This window comes from Squalius cephalus (assembly GCF_949319135.1).
Source record: "Squalius cephalus genome assembly, chromosome: 13".
NCBI lineage: Eukaryota > Metazoa > Chordata > Actinopteri > Cypriniformes > Leuciscidae > Squalius > Squalius cephalus.
Genome location: NC_137134.1, coordinates 26,342,524 through 26,365,494, shown reverse-complemented (window position 1 = coordinate 26,365,494; position 22,971 = coordinate 26,342,524). Strand labels below are relative to the sequence as shown.

Sequence of the window (22,971 nt, the reverse complement as noted above, 5' to 3'; positions counted from 1 at the left end):
GTGAAGGACTAATGTTGACGTCGTCATCATCAGACACGCCCACCAATGCAAAGAAAACCAATCAGAAACCCGATTCGAGGTCTGAGAGAAAAAGACAAACACAATACAATATTTAGTGTATGGAAAAAAAATAACAATACTGTTCATTTCAACACAATTTATCAAAAAGATTCAGTACTGGGTAGTCTATTTAGTATGTTAAGAATTTCAAATGTCCTTAAATCCTAGTAAGATTTAAAAGAAATACATGGATGGATATAGATAGATAATAAAATAAAAGAGAAGAGAAAGACTGCATATGTCATAGGCTCCAAACCCCCGCGACCCTATGAGGATAAAGGATAGGATAAAGCGGTTTTGAGAATGGATGGATTAGCCTATGTCACATATCGTTGAGTGTCTGTAGGCCTACGGGATTATTATAGCAACGATTTTATTGCAGAAATTACTTGATTGAATTTTTTTATGGACTGACTTCCGTTTATTTGGCGTGTTGACTTGCCGCATCCCAATGTCCATACCATTCTAAATAGGATTCATAGGCATACGTGTGTCCAAAAGTATGTTGAAAATAGTAGGCTATGTCAAAAGTCCCGGATGGTCTACTATTTAGGCTATGGTGGATTTTCGAAGTGTGGATCCGTGCTAAGCTAATATTGACCAAAACCCATTGCGCTTTGGAGGAGGATTTACTTCAGAACTACAAACACGAGTAAAAAAGTGTTTAAAAAATACTCAACATCGCGGATGTGCGCAACGGACGGTGATGCGGTTTATAGGTTTAAGACTAATAATCAAAGTTTAACATGATAATAATGATACACATGATACAAATATTTATTTAATGTTATCCGTGTTATATTTCATCAGCAACAACAATGTGGACTTTTATAAAGATTGGCCATTAACTTTTAAATGCATAGATGCATTTAGGCTAAATGAGGAGAGCGTTCTCTGCATAAAAGACCCGCGACTTGCTACAGCATTTAACAAGCTACCGATTCGGTAAATGAAATTAAATGTGGAGGATTTTATCTTTGACAAGATGATTGACAGGTCAGTTTATTGTGACAGGATGCGACAGAGAGCAACATGTCCCAAAGCTTGTGTACTCTTTTGCTACACACTCAAAACTATCTACTTTTTCTTCACAAATAGAGTAAGCTAGGTTACATTATTTTAGGGCGTAGTAGCCTATAAGTAGGCGAATAGGGACTCAGCGCAAGTCTTTGAACGCTTTCAAACTGTATGACGTGACACTCCCTCTTTCTCAGAAAACACGTGACTTGGACGGTTTCACTCCAGCTCGTCATTAGCCTACACTGGTCTGGTTATAGCTGTCATTTAGTTTGGATGCAGTCAAAGGCATCAAAAGGCATCAATATGAGGAACAGTTCTTTCCTTCTTTGTGTTTTATTACTCGTGGGGGGTGAGTCGAATTCTTTTTTTTATTATTAATTCAACACTTTCGTTTTCAAAACCGGAAACAGAAAATGCGCATTTGCTATTTGCATTAGTGTAATATCTATGGCAAAAGCTCGTTTCAGTCATTCTTTTTTGCATTCTTTTCCTCGTGATTTTTGTAATTTATTCCGTTGTATTCAGTATGAAAACAACATATACTATCCATTTGTGATCTTTTCTCCCGATTTAATTTATGATACATCCCATTAACAATTCACTGGAATGGAATGCCCTAAAAAGCTAAAACCTGTAGTTTGAACTGAAAGGCAATAGGGGAGCCATTGTTGTTGGGAAGGATGGAAGTGAAGAGTATATATTTTTTCATTCTTTTCTTCTACAGCATTTCTTGTAGCAATTAGCCTACATTGTAATGAAGCCACATTAGGTTTATTAGGTTTCACATTAGATTCTCAGGAAACACAAAATATCTGTAAAGCAAAACAAAAAAACTGTAAATTTACTATAAAATGTTCACATGAAACGATTGTAGTTCTTAAATACTACAGATTGCTGCCAATTGTGTATTAGGAGACTGAGAATTGTAAAAGAGTATTGGGTGTGTACTGCATGATGCACAGGCTCAGTGGATCACTGTTGCACCGGGCCGGTTTATGAAAGTAAAATAATGTCAAATGTTTTTGAAACAAAAAGCCTGTTGAATTGCACTACTTGAAAAAAAAAATAGGCACTGCATTAACCATGCTTGCATTTTCATGCATTGTATTTTTAGTGCTTGCATTTTTATGGGCTGAAATTCAACATGGTTGAATATTTAAGCTGTGAATATTTCAATTAAAAACATTTCAAACACATTTTCATTATTAAAAATTAAATAATCCATATTCACCTTTCATATTTCACTTCCAAAATATTCAAACTGTTTAAAAATACAACCTATAATATTCAACAGGCAATTTTCGGTCCATTTTATTTCGCTTTGCAAATTCGCTTCCACAAATTCAGTGGTTCAAATTCGACAGTAAATTCAACGGAACTGCAGGAAAAGCAATAGATTACCGAGATGCTCTCCATCTGCTGTTAGTCAACCTCACCAGCAGGTGGTGCAAAAGCTTGTGTTGTTGACGAAGACAGAGCAACAGTTAGAGCCATAGATATCATATAAAGGCTAGATGTCTCGTCCGCGCTGCTGGCCAATGGAGCTCGACATCTGCAAACGGCGGCCATCTTACCACAGGGTGCTCGCTTACTCATAACATGGTGCATGTACTTTTAAATAACCATAACTTGCTCAATTTTCTACCGATTTTCAAACGGTTTGGTTTGTTATAAATGTCAGAGATGTAGCTATGACACTGCATACATATGAATAATTATGTTAAAAATGTTTAAGCATTCAGAATTATAGCCACGTTAATAACGTTTGTAAGAAACCAAACCGTTTATAAATCCGTCCAGATTTCAGCAAGATAAGAGGATTTGTGTGCGTACTGCTCACTCACCTTAATTCACAGAGCCCTGTGGTAAGATGGCCGCCGGTGATGCCGGAAGTGACTCCGCCTTAAGACATCTAGCCTATATGATATCTATGGTTAGAGCAAGCCATTCATTCATAAAATGAAAATCATTATCCGTGTCAGTATATATGCGGACAAGATGATAAAGACACAAAAGCTGTGTTTGTTTCATTCAATAACTTCATTGTTACTTTCCCTGTGTAGCCTATGTCATCAGCTTTTCCACATGAACAGGATTATAATCGGTTTCCCTCAATACCTCATACTCAAGGATTCCCCTTCTGTCGGGACAAAACGCTTAACGTAGTTTATTGACTAATACAGAGATATAAAAGACCAAACTCGCACCTTATTGGGGATGTAGGCTGTAGGCTACTAGGCTAGACGGACTAAGAATATGAACGTAACGCGCTAAGTTTCATAGATAGATAGATAGATAGATAGATAGATAGATAGATAGATAGATAGATAGATAGATGCTATGCCTAGGTGTATTGCATTAGCTTAAACTGGGAAGAGTCATAGCACTTGCCACTTGCATATTGTTGTCCTCATATTGTTAGTTTAACTGTAAATCGCTTTGGATAAAAGCGTCTGCTAAATAAATGACTAAATGTAGCCTAATAAATCTAAAATTGCCTTGACATTGGACATTCGCACATTTAGGGACCGTCTCAAAAGTTGCATACAACATTGGCATAGCCTACACGTTTCTAACTTCAATAGCAAACTTTAATTTATTTTAATAAATATAAAAAATCCAAAGGGTGCGCATTATGCCTGACACTACATGAACACTTTACAGTTGGTTTTATGACTGTAAGTCGTTCTATTCAAATGCTATTGAAACGTGTCGTATACACTTTAGAGACGGTCCCTAAATGTGCGAATGTCCAGCGTCAAGCCAACTTTATGCCAGTCTATCACTGGGAAACGCTCAGCATTAAACTTTGCGCGTTATTCTGAGTCAATCTGCTTGCCCCTGCGAGTTTGGTCTTTTATATCACTGTAATTAGTCCATTAAGCTACGTTAAGCGTTTTAGGCTATGTCCAGCTGGGGAATCCTTAAGTATTGAGGGAAACCCTAATAGCTTGCATGCAGCACATCACCACAATATAAAGTTAAGGCAACTAAACAACCAAGAGAAATATATGTCAACCTCAAAAATGTAATATTGGATCTGTATATCCGCATCGGGGAATAACATTATAATCTTGTTCACGGTAGAGAAAGATGCTTGTAGGCTACACAGGGAAAGTAACCGTGAAGACACTGAATTTAACATAAAACCGCCATCATAATAATCACAAATACACTTACATTGCTGTTAAATAAGTTTTATGAATGAATGGCTTGCTCTAACTGTTGCTCTGTCTTCGTCAACAAAACGAGCTTTTGCACCACCTGCTGGTGAGGTTGACTAACAGCAGATGGAGAGTATCTCGGTAATCTACTGCTTTTCTGTGGAAGCGAATTTGCAAAGCGAAATAAAATGGACCGAAAATTGCCTGTTGAATATTATAGGTTGTATTTTTAAACAGTTTGAATATTTTGGAAGTGAAATATGATAGGTGAATATGGATTATTGAATTTTTAATAATGAAAATTTGTTTTTAATTGAAATATTCACAGCTTAAATATTCAACCATGTTGAATTTCAGCCCATAAAAATGCAAGCCCTAAAAATACAATGCATTAAAATGCTAGCATGGTTAATGCAGTGCTTATTTTTTTTCAAGTAGTGCAATTCAACAGGCTTTTTATTTCAAAAACATTTGACATTATTTTACTTCCATACTGGTTCACGTGCAGTAGGGGTGGGAGAAAAAATCGATTCATCAATGAATCGCGATTCTCTCTCCAACGATTCTGGATCGATTCTGAGCTTAGTTTTTAACCAGATATGCGATGATGACGCTGAGTTTGCTTTAGAAACAATCCCTAATATGCTTTCTTCCAATTCCTCACACACATACATACACCAATCAAACTATCCGTAAAATAATCTTTCAGAAATTCGGAAAGGTAGAAGCGAATTACAAGGACATTCACACAGGCTTCATTGCACAGGATGTGCTGTGAGAGACGCGCGCTTTGTTTGATGTTACGTTACACTTGAAGTGTGCTGTCTCGCCTTTCGGTAGGCTATTTTCCTTACAAATGCTCTACGAAGTCATCATTTATGTGGCTAGGAATGCAGTGGACTTGTATATTTAAAATATGAACCTCACTAACAGAAGGCTGCTTTCAATTTTAAATGCTGACGCGCGCTTTGTTTGTGTAGAATGCTCGCGCTTGCGGCTGCGCGACTCCGTGCAAAATTAACGTAAACACAGCCAGTTCTCTTACGAGAGTTCTCTCGTACTGCGTTTGAAAAACGCTATGGGAAAAGCCTCTTTTCACGAAACACTGAAGCAAAAAATTATCCTTAATTTTTCATATATGTAAAACGCGTTGCAGCAACAGCAGACAACTGAAGCAAGACGGCTTGTCTGCTCATTGGCTGCTCTGCGGCAACTGCATAAGCCTATCGAGCGCAGGCTGATGCAACATCAGACCAATGAGGGCGCTTCGCGCCCTCCTTGCCACTTCCCGCCGAAACGGGCGTGGCTTACCTCTATAAAAGGAGCTCGAAAGGCTGATTCACTCAATTTTGTTCTCTTCAGCGAAGCGCACGCATCGCTGGATCACGGAAGCAAGCGTCGTCGAAGCAAGCATCTCAGCGGGACGACCCCTTGAAGCTGCTGGCCACGCCGCCTTCTACAGCCGTACCTGCTGCGCTTTCCGGCGCTTATATCCTTTAACTGCTATTGCTCTGTTTTGTGTGTGCGTGTGGTGTTCCCGTAACACTCACCTCCTAAAAGAGCTGCGTCTTTTTAAAGATGCCTTCCTGCGGCTCGTGCAGAGCCCCACTCGCCGAGGGAGACAACCACGTCATCTGTGTCTCCTGCCTCGGTGAGGACCATGCAGCGCTCGCGCTCGCTGACGGCGGCTGCCCTCACTGCGAGCTTTTGCCGATGGTGGCTCTGAGGACCCGCCTGGCATCCTTCTCAAAGCCTGCATTCACCGCCGCGATGCCGCGCCGTAAGAAGCGGCGTTCGCAGCGGGTCCCGGAATCCGCTCCAGCCCGAATAAGCTCGCCGGTTCGCCCGTTAGCTTCTTCGGCCTCGCTCGAATCACTTCCTGATGCTCAGCGCCCGCAGTCTGCCGCCGCTTCATCCGAGGAAGTCGTTTCAGAGGCCGCGTCGGGGGATAAGGATTCCTGTTCTCTCCTGGCTTCAGGCAGCGAGGATTGGGCGAGCTTTGAGGATCCCGCCCCTCCTGCCAGAAAGCCCTCGGTGAGAGCCAGCATCGAGACGGAGCTCATGCGGATACTCGCGTTGGCCGCGGCGAGCCTCGGCCTCGAGTGGTCTGCACCGGAGCCCCCCTCTCGCACCCGGCTTGATGGTAGCTTCCTCCCCGGTGAGCGCACTTCTCCGGAATCAAAGCCCGCTCCTTTTCTTCCTGAGTTACACGAAGAAGTTGCAAAGGCTTGGACCGCGCCCTACTCTGCGCGGACGCGCTCATCTGTGTCGCCTGCATTTTCCTCGCTGGATAATGCGAAAGACCGAGGCTACCTCTCTCTGCCGCCGGTGGAACAGGCGATAGCGACACATCTTTGCCCGCCCTCTGCTGGACGGCGGACTAAACCGGTGTTGCCTTCTAAAGCCTGCCGCATGACGTCATCACTGCTCGCGAGGATATTTTCCTCCGCTGGGCAAGCAGCGTCAGCGCTACACACCATGGCTACATTACAGATTTTCCAGGGTGATCTCCTCCGTGCGTTGGACGAGAGGGGACCTGATGCTGTCTGTATGGCGGATTTAAGGAGTGCTTCAGATCTTACGCTCCGAGCTACCAAGGCTGCCGCCCAAGCCATGGGACGGTGTATGGCTTCCGCCACTGTCGCTGAGAGGCACTTGTGGCTAACGCTCACGGAGATGGCCGATTCCGAGCGCACCGCGTTTCTCGACGCCCCGCTGTCTCCCGCTGGCCTCTTCGGTTCTTCTCTCTCCGAGTTCGTGGAGAGATTTACCGAGGCCCAGAAAGCGTCACAAGCCTTCAAGCACTTCCTGCCGAAGCGCTCCGGTTCTGCGGCGAGTCGTGATAAACGGACCCCGCGGAGCTCTCAGCCTCAGCCCCTGCCTTCGACCTCATCTTCGCAGCGGCCGCAACAGCGCAGCGAGAGACCCCGCTCTCGATCAAGCGCCCGGCGCCCACCGCGCGGGCCGCGACCGAGGATTGCGGTGAAACCAGAGGTCCCGAAGAAGTCCTAGCACGACTAGGAAAGCGCAGGTGTGTGAGTCCCGTTGCGGCCGGTCTCTCACCCAAGCGCCCCGCTGTTTCAGCCCCGAGACTCGCGGCTGTTCCAGTGTTATCTGCAAAGCGCAAGCCTGTACTTTTGCCCGCTTGCCTGCACACAAAAGCCGTTTTTACGGCTACCCAGATATATCCCAAAATGAGTGTAATTTCTGGTGTCCCGGCCACGGCCGATGGTGCTATAAATGTAGTATCGATGCCCACCCCTCAGTGCCCATCGTTACACACAAGCACAGCCCTACACTTAGGGCTCGCGCAAATAAAATCGACTCAGGTCGGTTGCGCTTCCAACATAGTAAAAGTGCCCACTGCCCAGTGCCCACGAACACTATGTCTATCAGATCACAGGCTCTCTGTAAAAACGAGACCTGTGAGCGCGCGCGCTGTTCACATAGACAGCGCGCCCAGAGCAGTAAATGCGCCCGCGCCCAGCACACATTTACCTGCACACATGAGTCCCACGGGACTCGCGCAGCCCTCCCTCACTCAGCTAAGCACTGTTGTAGGGTCGAGGGCGAGCGTTCCGCCCGCTGTATTAAGCGCACCCCCAGCCTCAAATGCCACAGGCAAAACGCCTACGTTTGTGAGCCCCGCAGCACCTCTGTCGCACGGCGAACAGAGCGAGCTCTGTATCCGCCCCTTAGCCAACCATGCAGATGCATGGGCAGCGCTTCCAGGGGTTTCGGACTGGGTCTTAGGCATTATAAAGAGAGGCTTCTCGCTACAGTTTCGTCGACGCCCTCCTCGCTTCACAGCGCGCGTCGAAACTTCGGTGCCGTTGGAAGTAGCGAGCCTACTCCGCGCCGAGATATCGAAACTGATAAGCAAAGGGGCTATAGAGCGTGTTCCCCGCGCGCAAAGCGAGCGGGGGATATACAGCAGATATTTTCTAGTCCCCAAAAAGGACGGAGGTATCAGACCCATTCTGGATCTAAGACAGCTAAACAGAGCGTTAGTGAAACGCAGTTTCAAAATGCTCACGACCAGCAAAATTCTCGCGCAGGTTCGCCGAGAAGACTGGTTCATGTCGATAGATCTAAAGGACGCGTATTTTCAAATACAAATAGCGTCACACCACAGGCAATACTTGAGATTCGCCTTCGAGGGTCAGACATACCAGTATACAGTCCTGCCTTTCGGCTTGTCCCTGGCACCTCGTACATTTACGAAATGCATGGACGCAGCGCTCGCTCCTCTCAGACACAGAGGCATGCGAGTGCTGAACTATTTGGACGACTGGTTGATCCTAGCCCAATCACGATCTCAGCTCATAGAGCAAAGAGCCATTTTACTCGATCATCTCGAGAATCTTGGTATCACGGTCAATTGGGTGAAGAGTTCACTAAACCCCAGTCAAACGATTTCGTTTCTGGGGATAATTCTGGACTCACATTCTATGACAGCACAGCTGTCGCCACAGCGCATGCTGAGCATTCAGAGCGCGGCGAAGTCTTTCCGCCGCGGCGCTTTAACCCCGCTCAGGAAGTTTCAGAGGATGCTGGGTCTCATGGCTTCAGCATCGTCAGTTCTCCGGTTGGGCTTGCTCCGCATGCGCCCGCTGCAGTTCTGGCTGAAGGCGCGGATACCGCGCGGAGCGTGGGTGACCGGTCGGTTGCGCATCAAGGTCGATCAGGGCTGTGTCACAGCCCTGGCACCTTGGATGGCGAACGGCTGGTACCGATCAGGTGTAAGCCTGGGGACTTCCTCGAAGGTGAAAATGGTGTCGACAGACGCATCCACCTCGGGATGGGGAGCGCTGCTCGAGGGCAGACCGTGCTTCGGCCTATGGTCGGAACGAGAAAAGCTCCAACATATAAACTGCCTAGAAATGACGGCAGTGCACAACGCGCTGACGCGTTTTTGTCCCCACATCAAGGACCAACATGTCTTAGTCCGTTCGGACAATACGGCTGTAGTGTCCTACATAAATCGCCAGGGCGGTCTGGGATCCACATCCCTGTACAAGCTGGCGAAACGCCTCCTAATATGGGCTCAGCACAACTTACGCTCGCTGAGAGCAGTGCATGTACCCGGGGTTCAGAATGTGGGCCCGGACAGACTGTCCAGGAACAACATTCCCTCAGGCGAATGGTCTCTACACCCACAAACAGTCCGACTGTTGTGGGAGAGATTCGGCAGAGCGGAGGTGGACCTATTCGCGTCCCAAGAAAACGCTCACTGCCCCGCGTTCTTTTCAAAGACCGACAGCGCGCTAGCCCGAACGTGGCCGCGCTGCCCGCTATACGCATTTCCCCCCGTCTCCCTCCTGCCACAGGTGTTGGAACGGGTCAGGAAAACAAAATGCCCAATACTGCTTGTGGCACCGCTCTGGGAGAACCATGCGTGGTTCCCAGATTTGATCCAATTAGCAGACATCGCTCCATGGCCAGTGCCGGTGAGGAGGGATCTCCTCTCGCAGGCCAGGGGCTCGATATGGCACCCGCATCCGGAGCTGTGGTCCCTTCATGTGTGGGCGCTCAACGGATACACGTTGGTCTCGCACAAGGAGTCTTGAATACCATCACTGAGGCTAGAGCGCCGTCGACCCGGCGGCTCTATGCTTCGAAGTGGTCGGTTTTCTCCAGCTGGTGCACAGCTCGGAGCTTTTCACCCCTCGATTGCGAGGTAACGGAGGTTCTCTCCTTCCTGCAAGAGCTGTTGGATAAGGGCAGATCCCCTTCCACGCTCAAAGTGTATGTGGCGGCTATTACAGCGTTCTCTGGTTCAGCGCTGGGTCAGTCATTGGGAAGGAATGATTTAGTCATCCGCTTCCTCAGGGGAGCCAGGAGACTGAACCCACCCAGACCTCCTTCAGTCCCTGTGTGGGACCTTTCTACGGTCCTGGCGGCCATGAAAGGTGCTCCTTTCGAGCCTATTCAGTCTATCAGCCTCAAACATTTATCTTTTAAAACGGTGTTTTTGATGGCTCTCGCTTCAGTGAAGCGCATAGGCGATCTGCACGCGCTCTCTGTGAGCCCGACGTGCTTGGAGTTTGGTCCTAACGACTCTAAGGTTGTACTCAAACCTAAGCACGGCTATGTGCCGAAATCCCTCAACACGCCTTTTAGGGCTCAGGTTATTTCCCTGGCTGCCCTGCCGGCGTCAAGTGAGGAGGGGGACTCAAGTTTTCTTTGCCCTGTTAGGGCTTTAAGAACCTATATGTCCCGCTCTGCTGCCTTCAGACAGACAGAGCAGCTCTTTGTCTCGTTCAGCGGACGTTCCAAAGGAATGGCTGTTTCGAAACAGAGTCTATCCAGATGGATAGTTGACGCCATAACGCTGGCATATACTGCCAAGGGCATTCAATGCCCGTTGGGAGTTAGAGCGCATTCTACGAGGGGCGTTGCCTCTTCGTGGGCTTGGTCCAGCGGGATTTCCTTACAGGATATATGTACGGCGGCAGGCTGGGCCTCGCCGTCTACATTTATTAGGTTTTATAACCTAGAGGTTCCCGCCTTGCAGGCTAAGCTTTTATCGGTGTAATCTGTTTACAGGCGCTATGCGCTACCGACCATACTGGGCAGTACTGTGTAAGACCCACGTTTTCCCACATTAGCGCAGGCTTCCTACCCTGGCTATGTGATGTCATATTCGTGTCTGCTGACATGTCTATATAAGGACGGAGGAAACCCCTCCCGTCTTAGACTCTCCCTGTGAGGTTATGATTAGCCCACGGATGCTACAGTTAGGGAGTTAAGGCCTTCCTCCCTTATTCCCTTACTCTGTGTGAGTCTATCCGGTGATTATGCACTGTATGCCTGAAATAGCTTCCGGTGATCGGTGTTGTCATCCCGGCACGCACGGCGTTTTACATGGGGTTCCCATAGCGTTTTTCAAACGCAGTACGAGAGAACTCTCGTAAGAGAACGTACTCGGTTACTAACGTAACCTCGGTTCTCTCTAGAAGAGGGAACGAGTACTGCGTTCCCTGCCGTGCGTTTGGTTTGCTCTGGTTCGCTTCGGCGATCAAAATTGAGTGAATCAGCCTTTCGAGCTCCTTTTATAGAGGTAAGCCACGCCCGTTTCGGCGGGAAGTGGCAAGGAGGGCGCGAAGCGCCCTCATTGGTCTGATGTTGCATCAGCCTGCGCTCGATAGGCTTATGCAGTTGCCGCAGAGCAGCCAATGAGCAGACAAGCCGTCTTGCTTCAGTTGTCTGCTGTTGCTGCAACGCGTTTTACATATATGAAAAATTAAGGATAATTTTTTGCTTCAGTGTTTCGTGAAAAGAGGCTTTTCCCATAGCGTTTTTCAAACGCAGTACTCGTTCCCTCTTCTAGAGAGAACCGAGGTTACGTTAGTAACCGAGTACGTTATGTCTTAAGGGATTAAACGGACAGGACAAACCACTTTACTTCTTATATTTCAAAAGAGATCAGTGCGTGGATTCAGCTTAATAGATCTCCCGCAGTCTATGATGTCATAGTAAAAAACAACAGAAAAGATCACTCGTTTGAATGGAAAACGTTCAGATAATCTATAGGCTACTGAAAGCACTATTTGTTTGTTTGTGAAGTTTCTATGCTCCTCTTTATTATTTGCTACTTACTTGTATGTTTTGAAGTTATATTAGTTTAAAATTCTTAACATACAACTGTTTTAATTATTTTTTTTTTAATTTGTAATTTTTTAAAGAAAATACTTAATTACCTATGCAAACTAATTAATTAATAGGGAGGGGAGGGGGGAGGAGTAGATAAAGAATCGTTCTGGAATCGGATCGTGAGGTGACTAAAGATTCCCACCCCTAACATTTACATACTGTGAATCGTTTATTTGAATCGAAAATCGATTTTGAATCGAATCTTGAGCCTAAAAATCGGTATCGAATCGTGACATTTTCAGAATCGTGCACCCCTAACGTGCAGGTTCTCCAGTTTCCCCACAATCTAAAGACATGCAGTATAGGTGAATTGGACAAAGAAGGCCATACAAATAGGCTGTGTGCCACAAGAAAGACAGGGAGAGATTTTAAAAGAGTAAATGTAATTCCCCCCAACAGGTGTGTCTGGTGATAAGAAGTCAGTGATGGAGGGAGATTCTGTCACTCTAAAGCCTAATGCTGATGAAGAACCGAGGGATGGTGATATACGGTGGAAGTTCCAGAACTCTATTATAGTTAAAATAACCACAAATGGACACGTAGTATATACAGCTGAAGGTACTGGGAGATTCAGAGACAGACTGAAGCTGGATAATCAGACTGGATCTCTGACCATCACAAACATCAGAACCACAGACTCTGGAGATTATGAATTCAAGATCATGAACATTGTGACCGAGGAGATAATCAAGAAATTCAGTGTCGCTGTCCGTGGTGAGTATCTCAAGTCTTCAATGTTATATTGGATCAAAATCTGGAATAATAGTCTGAGAACCATTTAGATCACTAGTAGTAATCACAAGTTTTATCCTTAGACATGTTGTTTGTTGTTTCTTTTTTTTTTCTTTTCTTTTTTTACTTGAATAGTTAAGCAGTTAAGTTAAAAGTATGTTGTGTAAAATGAGAAATATGTGTAGAGGAAAGTATAATCTGTAAGCATTATAATCAGAATAGTAACAGATGCTTTAGAAGATTTTGCAGCAAAGAGGTGTACAGAGTTATCATTTCTACTTTAAAAAAGACATTTGAGACAAATCAGAGACAAAGTGGATTAGCTGTAATATTTTAATGATAAACAGAAATTACATGTAATAGCAGAAACACTTTTTGCTGAATAGGTTATGTGCTGTTTAATGCAGTGTGTGTGAACATTTTGAGTCAATCTCTCACTGCACATTAAAGCACTTCACAGTCAAATTGTACTGAAATATATCATATATATATATATATATATATATATACTTTTACCATAAAATAAAAGTTGGTGGAATTGGTAAATTAGGTTTAAGTCATGAGTTATCTAAAGTTATTATTATTATATCATGAGTTATTTTTTATCTAAAAATTTTGAATGACAGATTTTCATTGTGGTCTCAGACTTCTAGACCTGTATACTTACAGCATTATAAACTTTATCTTTGATTCAAACTGTTTGTGTTTGTTCTCCTCATGTGTTTGTTACTGTGACAGATAATATAAAGTCACTATCATTGATGGAGGGAGATACTGTCACTCTACACACTGGTGTTACTGATATACTGAGAGATGATCAGATACAGTGGAAGTTTGGAGATCGAGTCTTAAAGGGCCCTGAGGACACGGGAGAAATCACCATCAGAAACATCCGAAGAGATCAGTCTGGAGATTATGAATTGGAGATCAACACCAGAAGTATGATCTTACACAGGAAATTACATATTACTATTAGTGGTGAGTAGCTCAAACTTTCTATAAATTTGTATTCTGTTAGATTCTATAATTATCATGTTTAGATTCTGTGATCACTAGTGAACAATTAATGCTCAAATTAACACTGAAGTTCACACTAAATTAATAATAATTTAAATGTTAAAGATGGGCAAGTCCTTTTATTTAATTATGTTCTGGGGCAGATTTCCATTTGTTTAGGCGCAGGTGCCAGTCCTACGTTAAAAATGTTAATTGTTTTGGTGTACAAATATCTCCAGTAAGACTAATATCTTTCTCAATGTAATTGGTCTTTCTGAGCCATGAAGCCCCTGGAGGAGGAGGAACTTTAGAAAACACATGACCAAAGTACCAAACAGAGGAGCTGAGGAGGGCAGTTTAGTTTGGGCAGGTTTACTGTTAACTATTGTAAAATGGATATTACTTTTGATATTCTATGGCAAGAGGTGATGTACAGACAGCAGAGATGAGAATAATAAGTAAAGAAATAAGCAACATTATTTGCCCATGGGATTATATTGAGATTATATTGGTTTAAAATAGAAATTGCACAGGGAATAAATGTTTCTTTGTATTGTATAGTAAACTCATTGAATCCTTCAGCTTTGGGACACAGGTTTCCCTTTCTTGAAGAGAGTATGCCATCCATTTATTTTAGCTCACATTCCCTTACATTTTCAGGTTTTTCTGCATCATATGTCTATACACCAAAATATTACTTTGTTTTATGCCAGGTCATGTACAAAACATAATCCAAATTAATTAACATGCATTACAATAAAAACTCAATCATACATAAATTATTGAAATGACAGTTTTCATTTCAGTTAAACTTTATTTTCACTATTTCATTCAGAGTGAAATTCCTATAAGACTTTTTCCACATGCAGTCTATTTACACATAAAACAGCCTATTGCACTTACTGTGATCAGCCTCTGATCAGTTTTCTTAATGTTTTCTTCAGTGTTCGATGTTGTCGGGCTGTAAATTGGGTGGAAAAGATTGGTTACTAAAAGCTTCGTAGAGCAAACAGTGTGGAGCTTTATTTATTTATTTAATTCGTCATTTTATTTCAATGAATTTCAAAAATATGAATCTAGTATGTTCTTAAGACATTTAACAACCAATGCTGCAATAACTACATCAAAATAATTTAAATAAATAAAAATGAAAGGGAATCACAAACAATAAATTAATTTAGCCCCTCTGACATCATCATCTGATGTCATGCGGAGGACAGTAGAAATTTGGCACAACACTGGCTACAATGTTCTTCCAAAAGCCGCTTGCAGTTTTGTTTTTAACCGTTAGAATGCTAAAAGTTACGTAGTGTACCTTTACAAATTTACTGTTACGGAGTTCCAGTTGTTTATTAGGTGCCGATCCTTGGAATTAATACATTAAAATGATTATTCTTTTAATATAAAAATGTCTCAGATAATTCTAATACTGTTCTTATATTGTAATAATGTGTCTCAATAGAGCATTGGTGTTTGTAAACAGAGGCGTGTTTTGTGGGCGGAGCCTGCCTGATGGCAAATAGTGAGAGTTACAATCTATGGCTTGTTTCTGTCATGAAAAAAAATAAAATAAAAAAAAAAACCTCACAATTGGCAGAAAAAAAACGTCAGTCAAAATTTGCTTTCTTTATTTATATTTTTTATTCCGTGGCAGGAACAAGCTTCCAAAGCAGTCAGATGTGAGCCTCAATATTTACAACATGGATCATCCGGTTGCCTTAGCAATTATTTGAATGTTTTGCCAGCAGAAGACAGGTTCACTTAGCCTGGTTCTACCAGACTCTTGTACATTTCATTTGTACAGAGAGTCTGGCCTCGCTCCATTGAGAAACGTTTACTTCCTTGTAGGCGGGTTCTCTGTTAAAGTTCAAAACTATTGGATCTGCCCAGAGTCACTCAGGATCTGCCATAGCCAATCGCTAACGTGTGGTCGTCCGAATGATCAGAGGATTATGTTTAGAATAAGATGTCTGTCTTTTATAAAGTTTATAAAGCGACGAGAATACTTTTTGTGCGCAAAAACAAACAAAAAAAACGACTTTATTCCACTATTCATTTCCTTCTCTCTGTTCCTCGAGTCTTGATAAAGCAGCGCGTCTGTGTTGTACGTCACACGTAGGCTCACTATTGGCCGACGCTAGTCATGTGTGTGATCACATCAACGTCATCGTTCTCAGCCACTCCCTCTATTCGCTGATTGGTCCTACAAAAAATTTGTTTCTGGAAACCTAAGAATATACAGCAGTCCCAGACGTATACTGAAGGAAAATGAAATTGAGCGGAAGTACGTAGGAGGGCGGAGCCAGGCTAAGGTTCACTTACACTAATTATAGCAAGAATCTCCCGTTAGCAATGGTGAGAGGTTTTCTGACCCGTACTCACTGTCAGGTCTATTGGTCAAGTATTGAACTACTGTAAATGGCCAAAATTACAGTGGCTGGACATCTTCATATTTCTTGTGGAAAAACTCTGCATCTATATGCAAGAAAAGCTCAAAACATACAATATTGACACATATAATTTTGTACCCATTTTCCTACAATTGTCACTACAGTTTTTCTGCCACCATAGTACATGCACAACTGTAGTGATGTAACTGTCACATCTACTTTAATGGCCTGTATAATTAGTCTTTTTTAAGGTTTCTGCACAGTTTTTAACATTTGATGCTATTAAAGACCTTTTTAAGCAACAATATTATACTAATACCTATATGTAAAATATCATGTCGGGAGTCGGGACTGGATATATATTAATAGGTTTGTTTTAATTAAAAATGTCAAAATTGATTTAAGAAAATGAAACTGAAATACGTAGATCAATTTTTGTAGAGGTGAGAACAAACAATAGGATCTGCAGTGCTTAACCAGAATTCATCACACTCATCTTTACACTTGCAGAGCAGAGAGCACACGTACGTCTCCAAGATGTCTGTTAAAGAGCGCTTCATCTGGAAAAAATCTGTTGTTACAGACGTCTGATAAACATCTTTAAAAAAGCTCTTTTACGTGCAGTCTAATCATAATCACCATACATGTTTTCACTTATGACAGGAAACATCTTAAGGCAAGCTCTCACTGCACACTTTTGGCCAGATTTTGCTGGTGCAGTGCACCCATATTGTAACAGATTGACCTAATTAATTGGGGTGCTAAGCAGGTGATTAAACCTACTAAATTTATTTGAGTCAGTCAACCGTACAAAGGATTCAACACAAGAAAAAAGTAGGAACCCTTAATTTGTGGATGAAGAAACACAAGTGGCAACAGGCTCAATTCATATAAACTGTTATTAGTCTTTTGTTTGAACAAAATAACATTCAGTGAGGGGAAAGCATTAATGATTCACAAAATGCAAGTTCAACAAAAAACAAAACAAGACCAAAAATTATTCAATTTATAAGGAAAGGATCCAAGAAATTAAAATACTCAATTCCCAATTCTGGGCCCACTTAACATGACAAAATCTTTCAACAAAAAGAAATCATTCAAAAATTTAATTCGTTTTAAATTCAGTTCATTGCTTTTCAACTCATTTGGGGTGTGCAAACCACCAGTTCCACAAGTTCCCTTTAACAGTTCTTGACTGAGTTCTCAATCCAGCATAGTAGCTTAGAGTTCATAGGCTCTTAGACCATTAAGTCCATTCAGACCAGCACTGAGCAACCAGTCCACTGTGCAGTTCAGAAAGAGTTTTTTTTAGCACTTCAAACAATATTTACACAGTCCCATGGACACTCAACTGGCAAACCCAACATAAGAATATAAGAAAAAGAAAAACAATACTTGTTTGATTTTGTCCCGTCAGTCAGTCAGACAATTGATCTGGTCCTCCATTTGTCGTTTGTACCATTGGCAATTTCCCTGAACATCCAGCAACTTCCAAAAGGTCCATAAATCCCAAGGCAATCAATGAAAGGTTCCTTTCACCTCACGGGTTGTTTGGAGATATGCAGGGATTAACTTCCCACATCTTCCCACTACACAAGGCATTACTCTCTAACTACCATCTTCCAGCTCTCTTAAACCATGTGCTCCACACATCATGTGACTCAGTGCATCATGTGACTCAGTGTATCATGCGACTTAGTGCATCATGTGACTCAGTGCATCATGTGACTCAGTGTATCATGCGACTTAGTGCATCCTGTTCGTCACAATATCAAATAGTCACATAATTCATAATTCGTTCATTTTGAAGGAGTAACACCGCACTCACGATTAACAAGGTGCCAGACAAACAAAACTGAAAATCTCAAAAAATAAAAATAAAACTGTCTGCACACTTGAATCCTTTTTAGCAAATTTAATAGCCAAGCTTTCGGTCAAACGTCCATCCTCAGGGCATACAGACAATCAATGTAGCAATCAACTTAACTGTGTTCAAACACATCAGGACAATCAACAGTGATTACCACACCTGTGGAAGCCAGGTAGGAGAGTTGTAGTCCAATGGTGGGAGTTGTAGTTTTTCTTCAACCTACCCAACATACTGAGTTATCTAGGTAATTTTTACTCCCCATAGTGATAATCCCCAATACAAGAAACAAACATAAATACAAAAATACAGGCACATATATACATACATACATACATACATGCTGCATACGTACATGGAGACAGCAAAGACATCAGTAAAAACCTTCATAAACTGCAGTATTCAAGACTTATAAAAACAATACAGCTGTGACTATAGCACGAAATCCACATTTAAACCTTTGGGATATAAGGCATCCAAAGTATGAATCCAGTACAGTTCCCTTTGGCATAGCACTTTATCAATGTTGCCACCTCTAGGTAATTTAATCTGCTCAATTCCCTGAAAGCGGAGAGAAGAGACTGAGCACACTCTGTAAAGTGACAGGCCACAGGGTAGTTAGGATCGGCACGTCTTTTATGCTCACTAATCCTCTGTTTTAATCTACGTGTGGTCTTAGGTGTGGCTTCCACAGGTGTGGTAATCACTGTTGATTGTCCTGATGTGTTTGAACACAGTTAAGTTGATTGCTACATTGATTGTCTGTATGCCCCGAGGATGGTCGTTTGACCGAAAGCTTGGCTATTAAATTTGCTAAAAAGGATTCAAGTGTGCAGACAGTTTTATTTTTATTTTTATTTTTTGAGATAATTCGTTCATTTTAAAATGTCATTTGGTCAGTTTTTTTTTTACGGCTGACCTTATTGTATATGCAGTTGTAGGAGTTCCTTTCAGTTGCAGAATTTATCCTCCTTGGACCCAGGAATAGACTTTTGTCCACTGTAATGGACATTATATTTTAGTGAATTTCTCTGACATCATACATGTCACATTTCACAACCTGGGTGTCCTGTAAAGAGCACATTCAGGACTTTTCAGAGATACCAAATGTTTGGAGGTTTCACCATGAAAACAACTTCTTCTTGGTCTTTAAAAATGTCTGACATTAATTTAGTGATCAAATGTAGGAAATATGATCATATATTGTAATTGTAATTTAAATAGGACTACTTTTCAAATTGTATTTCATAAACCAACATCTCAGGAAAATGTTAAGGGGTTTCAAATCAAAAAATTACTTTGTTACAGAACAGGGCATTGATTTCATACGTGTCCACAGTAGAGGACATCAGGACTTAAATCATGTTTATCAGGCATTTTGGGAGACACAAAAAGTGAATATGGAAATAAATCAATCAATATTCCTATGAAATATTAGATATTATTATTAAAATGTTGCCAGTTATTACTCCAATTATTACACTTCTTTTTTCATTAAATGTTGCTATAAGAACACATTAATGTGCAAATTAGATACAGTGTATAGATACATTGCATTGAATGGGAATATTAATTTATGGCCATTTTACCCACATATTGCTTAAAGTAAAATGGTGTATCAATTCATTCCATTATATCTTTCATAACATAGTTGAGAATCATCTTTATACAAATTTTGGTTAAAAAAAATCCTGAAACCCCAAAATGTATTGGTGATTGAAAAAAAAAATCCCATTGTTTTTGCCTATACATGTAATTTCATGCCATTTTATTTTTTAAACAACTGAGTCCCTGGTGTCCACTACAGACGACATAGCATATGAATAAAATATTATTTTACAAAAAATACTTTTTTTTTTTACCATTTGTTTCTTGTGCTCTAAACAATGTGTTGACATGGAAAAAAAACTACATTCAAAAAACTTTTTTTTTCTGGGTCTCAGGAGGATATAGCAGGAGATTATTTGAATAAAGCATGCAATGTTATTTATAAAGTTTTGAGCCAGTCAAATTACTGGCTAATATTTAATGCCCAAAAAGCATGTCTTAACTCAGGGCTGCCCAATCCTGTTCCTGGAGACATACCCACTGTAATGATCAAGTGCTCCTGAAGATCTTCATGAACCGCTTCAGGTGTGTTTGATCAGGGTGAGAGCTGAACATTGCAGGAAGATCTCCAGGAACAGGACTGGGTATTCCTGCTTTAACCAGTTTTACACTTGACATGCTGTAATATTTACTGCTAGAGGCGCTGTGGAGAACAGAGAGCTTGAGAGAGAAGGAGATGATGTTCTCCACTTGGGTTAATCTATTTGGCATGACAGAGGAAGATGTTATCAGAACATATTGTTTGCAGATCCATGTTATTTTTTATTTACTGCTCCTGTGTTTTTAGTAGATCTCTCTTGTTTGTGACTCTATGTGAATTTGTGCTGCTCTTGGTAGATTGCGTTGTCATTATGGAAATAATGAGCTGTGTTCTTTAATTTGCACATTTTCAGTAGATTAACCACAGAACACTTAACTGTGTGATTAAAAAGGTATTATTCATATGTGTAATCATATGTTCTTCATATGTGTTTGTTGCTGTGACAGGTGAAATGAAGACAGTATCAGTGAAGGAGGGAGAATCTATTACTCTACACACTGGTCTTATTGAAATAAAGGGATATGAACTGATAAAGTGGAAGTTTGAAGACGATCTCATTGCTGAAATCAATAAAGAAACCAATGAGTTCTTAACACAGGACACCAGTGATGAGAGATTCAAAGGCAGACTCCAGCTAAGTGAAACATCTGGATCTCTCACTATCAGTGACTCTAAAACCACAGACTCTGGAGATTATCAACTACACATGACCAACAGCACATACACCGTTCAGAGGAACATCAGTGTTACTGTCAAGGGTGAGTAGATCAGATCTTTCAGTATCATTATCTGATTTACATCTGTGTTATGTGAACAATTTAGATATCAAATCAATATATACATCTAACTGACGAAGGACATCTGATAAACAAAGCATGTTAAACAAGAAATTGTTTGCAAGAAATTAGAAATTTGTAGAGGAAATTTACATTATTTCACATATTGTCTCATGGAACCTTAGATGAGTGTTTCAAATATTTGTCATTAGAAAAACAGGTTTTAAATATTTCAGTGAGAACAGAATCTGTCACAGAAAAGCTTCAGTGTTTTATTTTTATTTTTTATGTTGGCATGTATGATTCTCTCTGAATCAGCTTATATTACCAATAAATATAGGGTAGTTTCGCTACAGTGGTTCATGCTGTAGGTGATGCATTTTTGACTTTTACCACCCTTTGCTCTTTTCATTGACAGTATTTGCAGTTATAGATCAGACACACTCACACTAATGTCTGTCTTTATCATTTCAGTATCAGATCTACACTCAGGTTATATAGTGCTGATGTTTATAGTGTGTGTTATAGATCAGACACACTCACACTAATGTCTGTCTTTATCATTACAGTATCAGATCTACACTCAGGTTATATAGTGCTGATGTTTAGTGTGTGTTATAGATCAGACACACTCACACTAATGTCTGTCTTTATCATTACAGTATCAGATCTACACTCAGGTTATATAGTGCTGATGTTTATAGTGTGTGTTATAGATCAGACACACTCACACTAATGTCTGTCTTTATCATTACAGTATCAGATCTACACTCAGGTTATATAGTGCTGATGTTTATAGTGTGTGTTATAGATCAGACACACTCACACTAATGTCTGTCTTTATCATTACAGTATCAGATCTACACTCAGGTTATATAGTGCTGATGTTTAGTGTGTGTTATAGATCAGACACACTCACACTAATGTCTGTCTTTATCATTACAGTATCAGATCTTCACTCAGGTTATATAGTGCTGATGTTTATAGTGTGTGTTATAGATCAGACACACTCACACTAATGTCTGTCTTTATCATTACAGTATCAGATCTACACTCAGGTTATATAGTGCTGATGTTTATAGTGTGTGTTATAGATCAGACACACTCACACTAATGTCTGTCTTTATCATTACAGTATCAGATCTTCACTCAGGTTATATAGTGCTGATGTTTATAGTGTTTGTAATAGATCAGACACACTCACACTAATGTCTGTCTTTATCATTACAGTATCAGATCTTCACTCAGGTTATATAGTGCTGATGATGTTTATAGTGTGTGTTATAGATCAGACACTTTCACACTAATGACTGTCTTTATCATTACAGTATCAGATCTTCACTCAGGTTATATAGTGCTGATGATGTTTATAGTGTGTGTTATAGATCAGACACACTCACACTAATGTCTGTCTTTATCCTTTTTCTTTAATACATCAGAAAAGTTTATTATCCTCTTTTCAATGTTTATGTATTTAATTTAAAATGCAAAACTTCTTACCTAAAATATCTGGGATTTTAACAGATTTTATTTTCCCACGCATCTTTTTAATCATTGACCAAATGTCATCCGAAACTATTTCTCTACCAATTGACCTGCATTCCTCTTTGATGAATTTATTATTTTCCATGCCATAGCTCCCTTTATTAGGTAATCAGTCAGACAGTTTCAGCATTATTTGTTTTTCAGATATTCCTCTTTAAAAGAAAAGAGTATCAGCTGTATGAAAAGTGACACTAATTTTGTTTTTGACCACTGAAAACGTGTACAATTTATGAATTTTCTCATGGAGCCATACTGAGATCCCCATATCTCTGGAAATTAACCATGTTGGGCCTTAAAAATGAAGATTTTTAAGAACCATGAGTTTAAGAAACAGAATCTAAAAGGATATTAAGATATCTTTAATACTTAAAAACACAAGTGCTTTTTCCTATTTTTGAGCGCTCACCATTGGCCTATAATGCAGCAAAGACTGTGAAAGTCAACAGATTTTACTAATAGACTTATTTTATTTTTACACAGAGATAATGCTGCCAACTTTCTGAAGTCATGTTTACCTCCCTGTAATTTATAGAGCGTATAATATGACAAAATTATTTGACTTTGAATTGTGGAAAGTGTAATCTAACAAAATTGAAAATTATGTGGACTTTAAAAT

General features: G+C 41.1%; 1 protein-coding gene across 4 annotated transcripts in view; it reads left to right on the top strand.

The window, feature by feature from the left end:
- Nucleotides 1–1,064: 1,064 nt before the first annotated feature.
- LOC307169768 (uncharacterized protein) overlaps nucleotides 1,065–22,971 on the top strand; it is a 31,504-nt gene continuing 9,597 nt past the window's right edge. Inside the window, exons 1-5 of one of the 4 annotated variants that reach the window (XM_079890576.1) lie at nucleotides 1,288–1,429; nucleotides 5,607–5,708; nucleotides 12,300–12,614; nucleotides 13,371–13,610; nucleotides 20,481–20,792. In XM_079890576.1, coding sequence (XP_079746702.1) covers nucleotides 1,354–1,429; nucleotides 5,607–5,708; nucleotides 12,300–12,614; nucleotides 13,371–13,610; nucleotides 20,481–20,792 — 1,045 coding nt within the window. In that variant the 5' untranslated portion in view covers nucleotides 1,288–1,353. Of the gene's footprint in view, nucleotides 1,430–5,606; nucleotides 5,709–12,299; nucleotides 12,615–13,370; nucleotides 13,611–20,480; nucleotides 20,793–22,971 lie in introns of all 4 variants that reach the window. The other 3 variants (XM_079890577.1, XM_079890578.1, XM_079890579.1) reach the window with 3 other exon arrangements.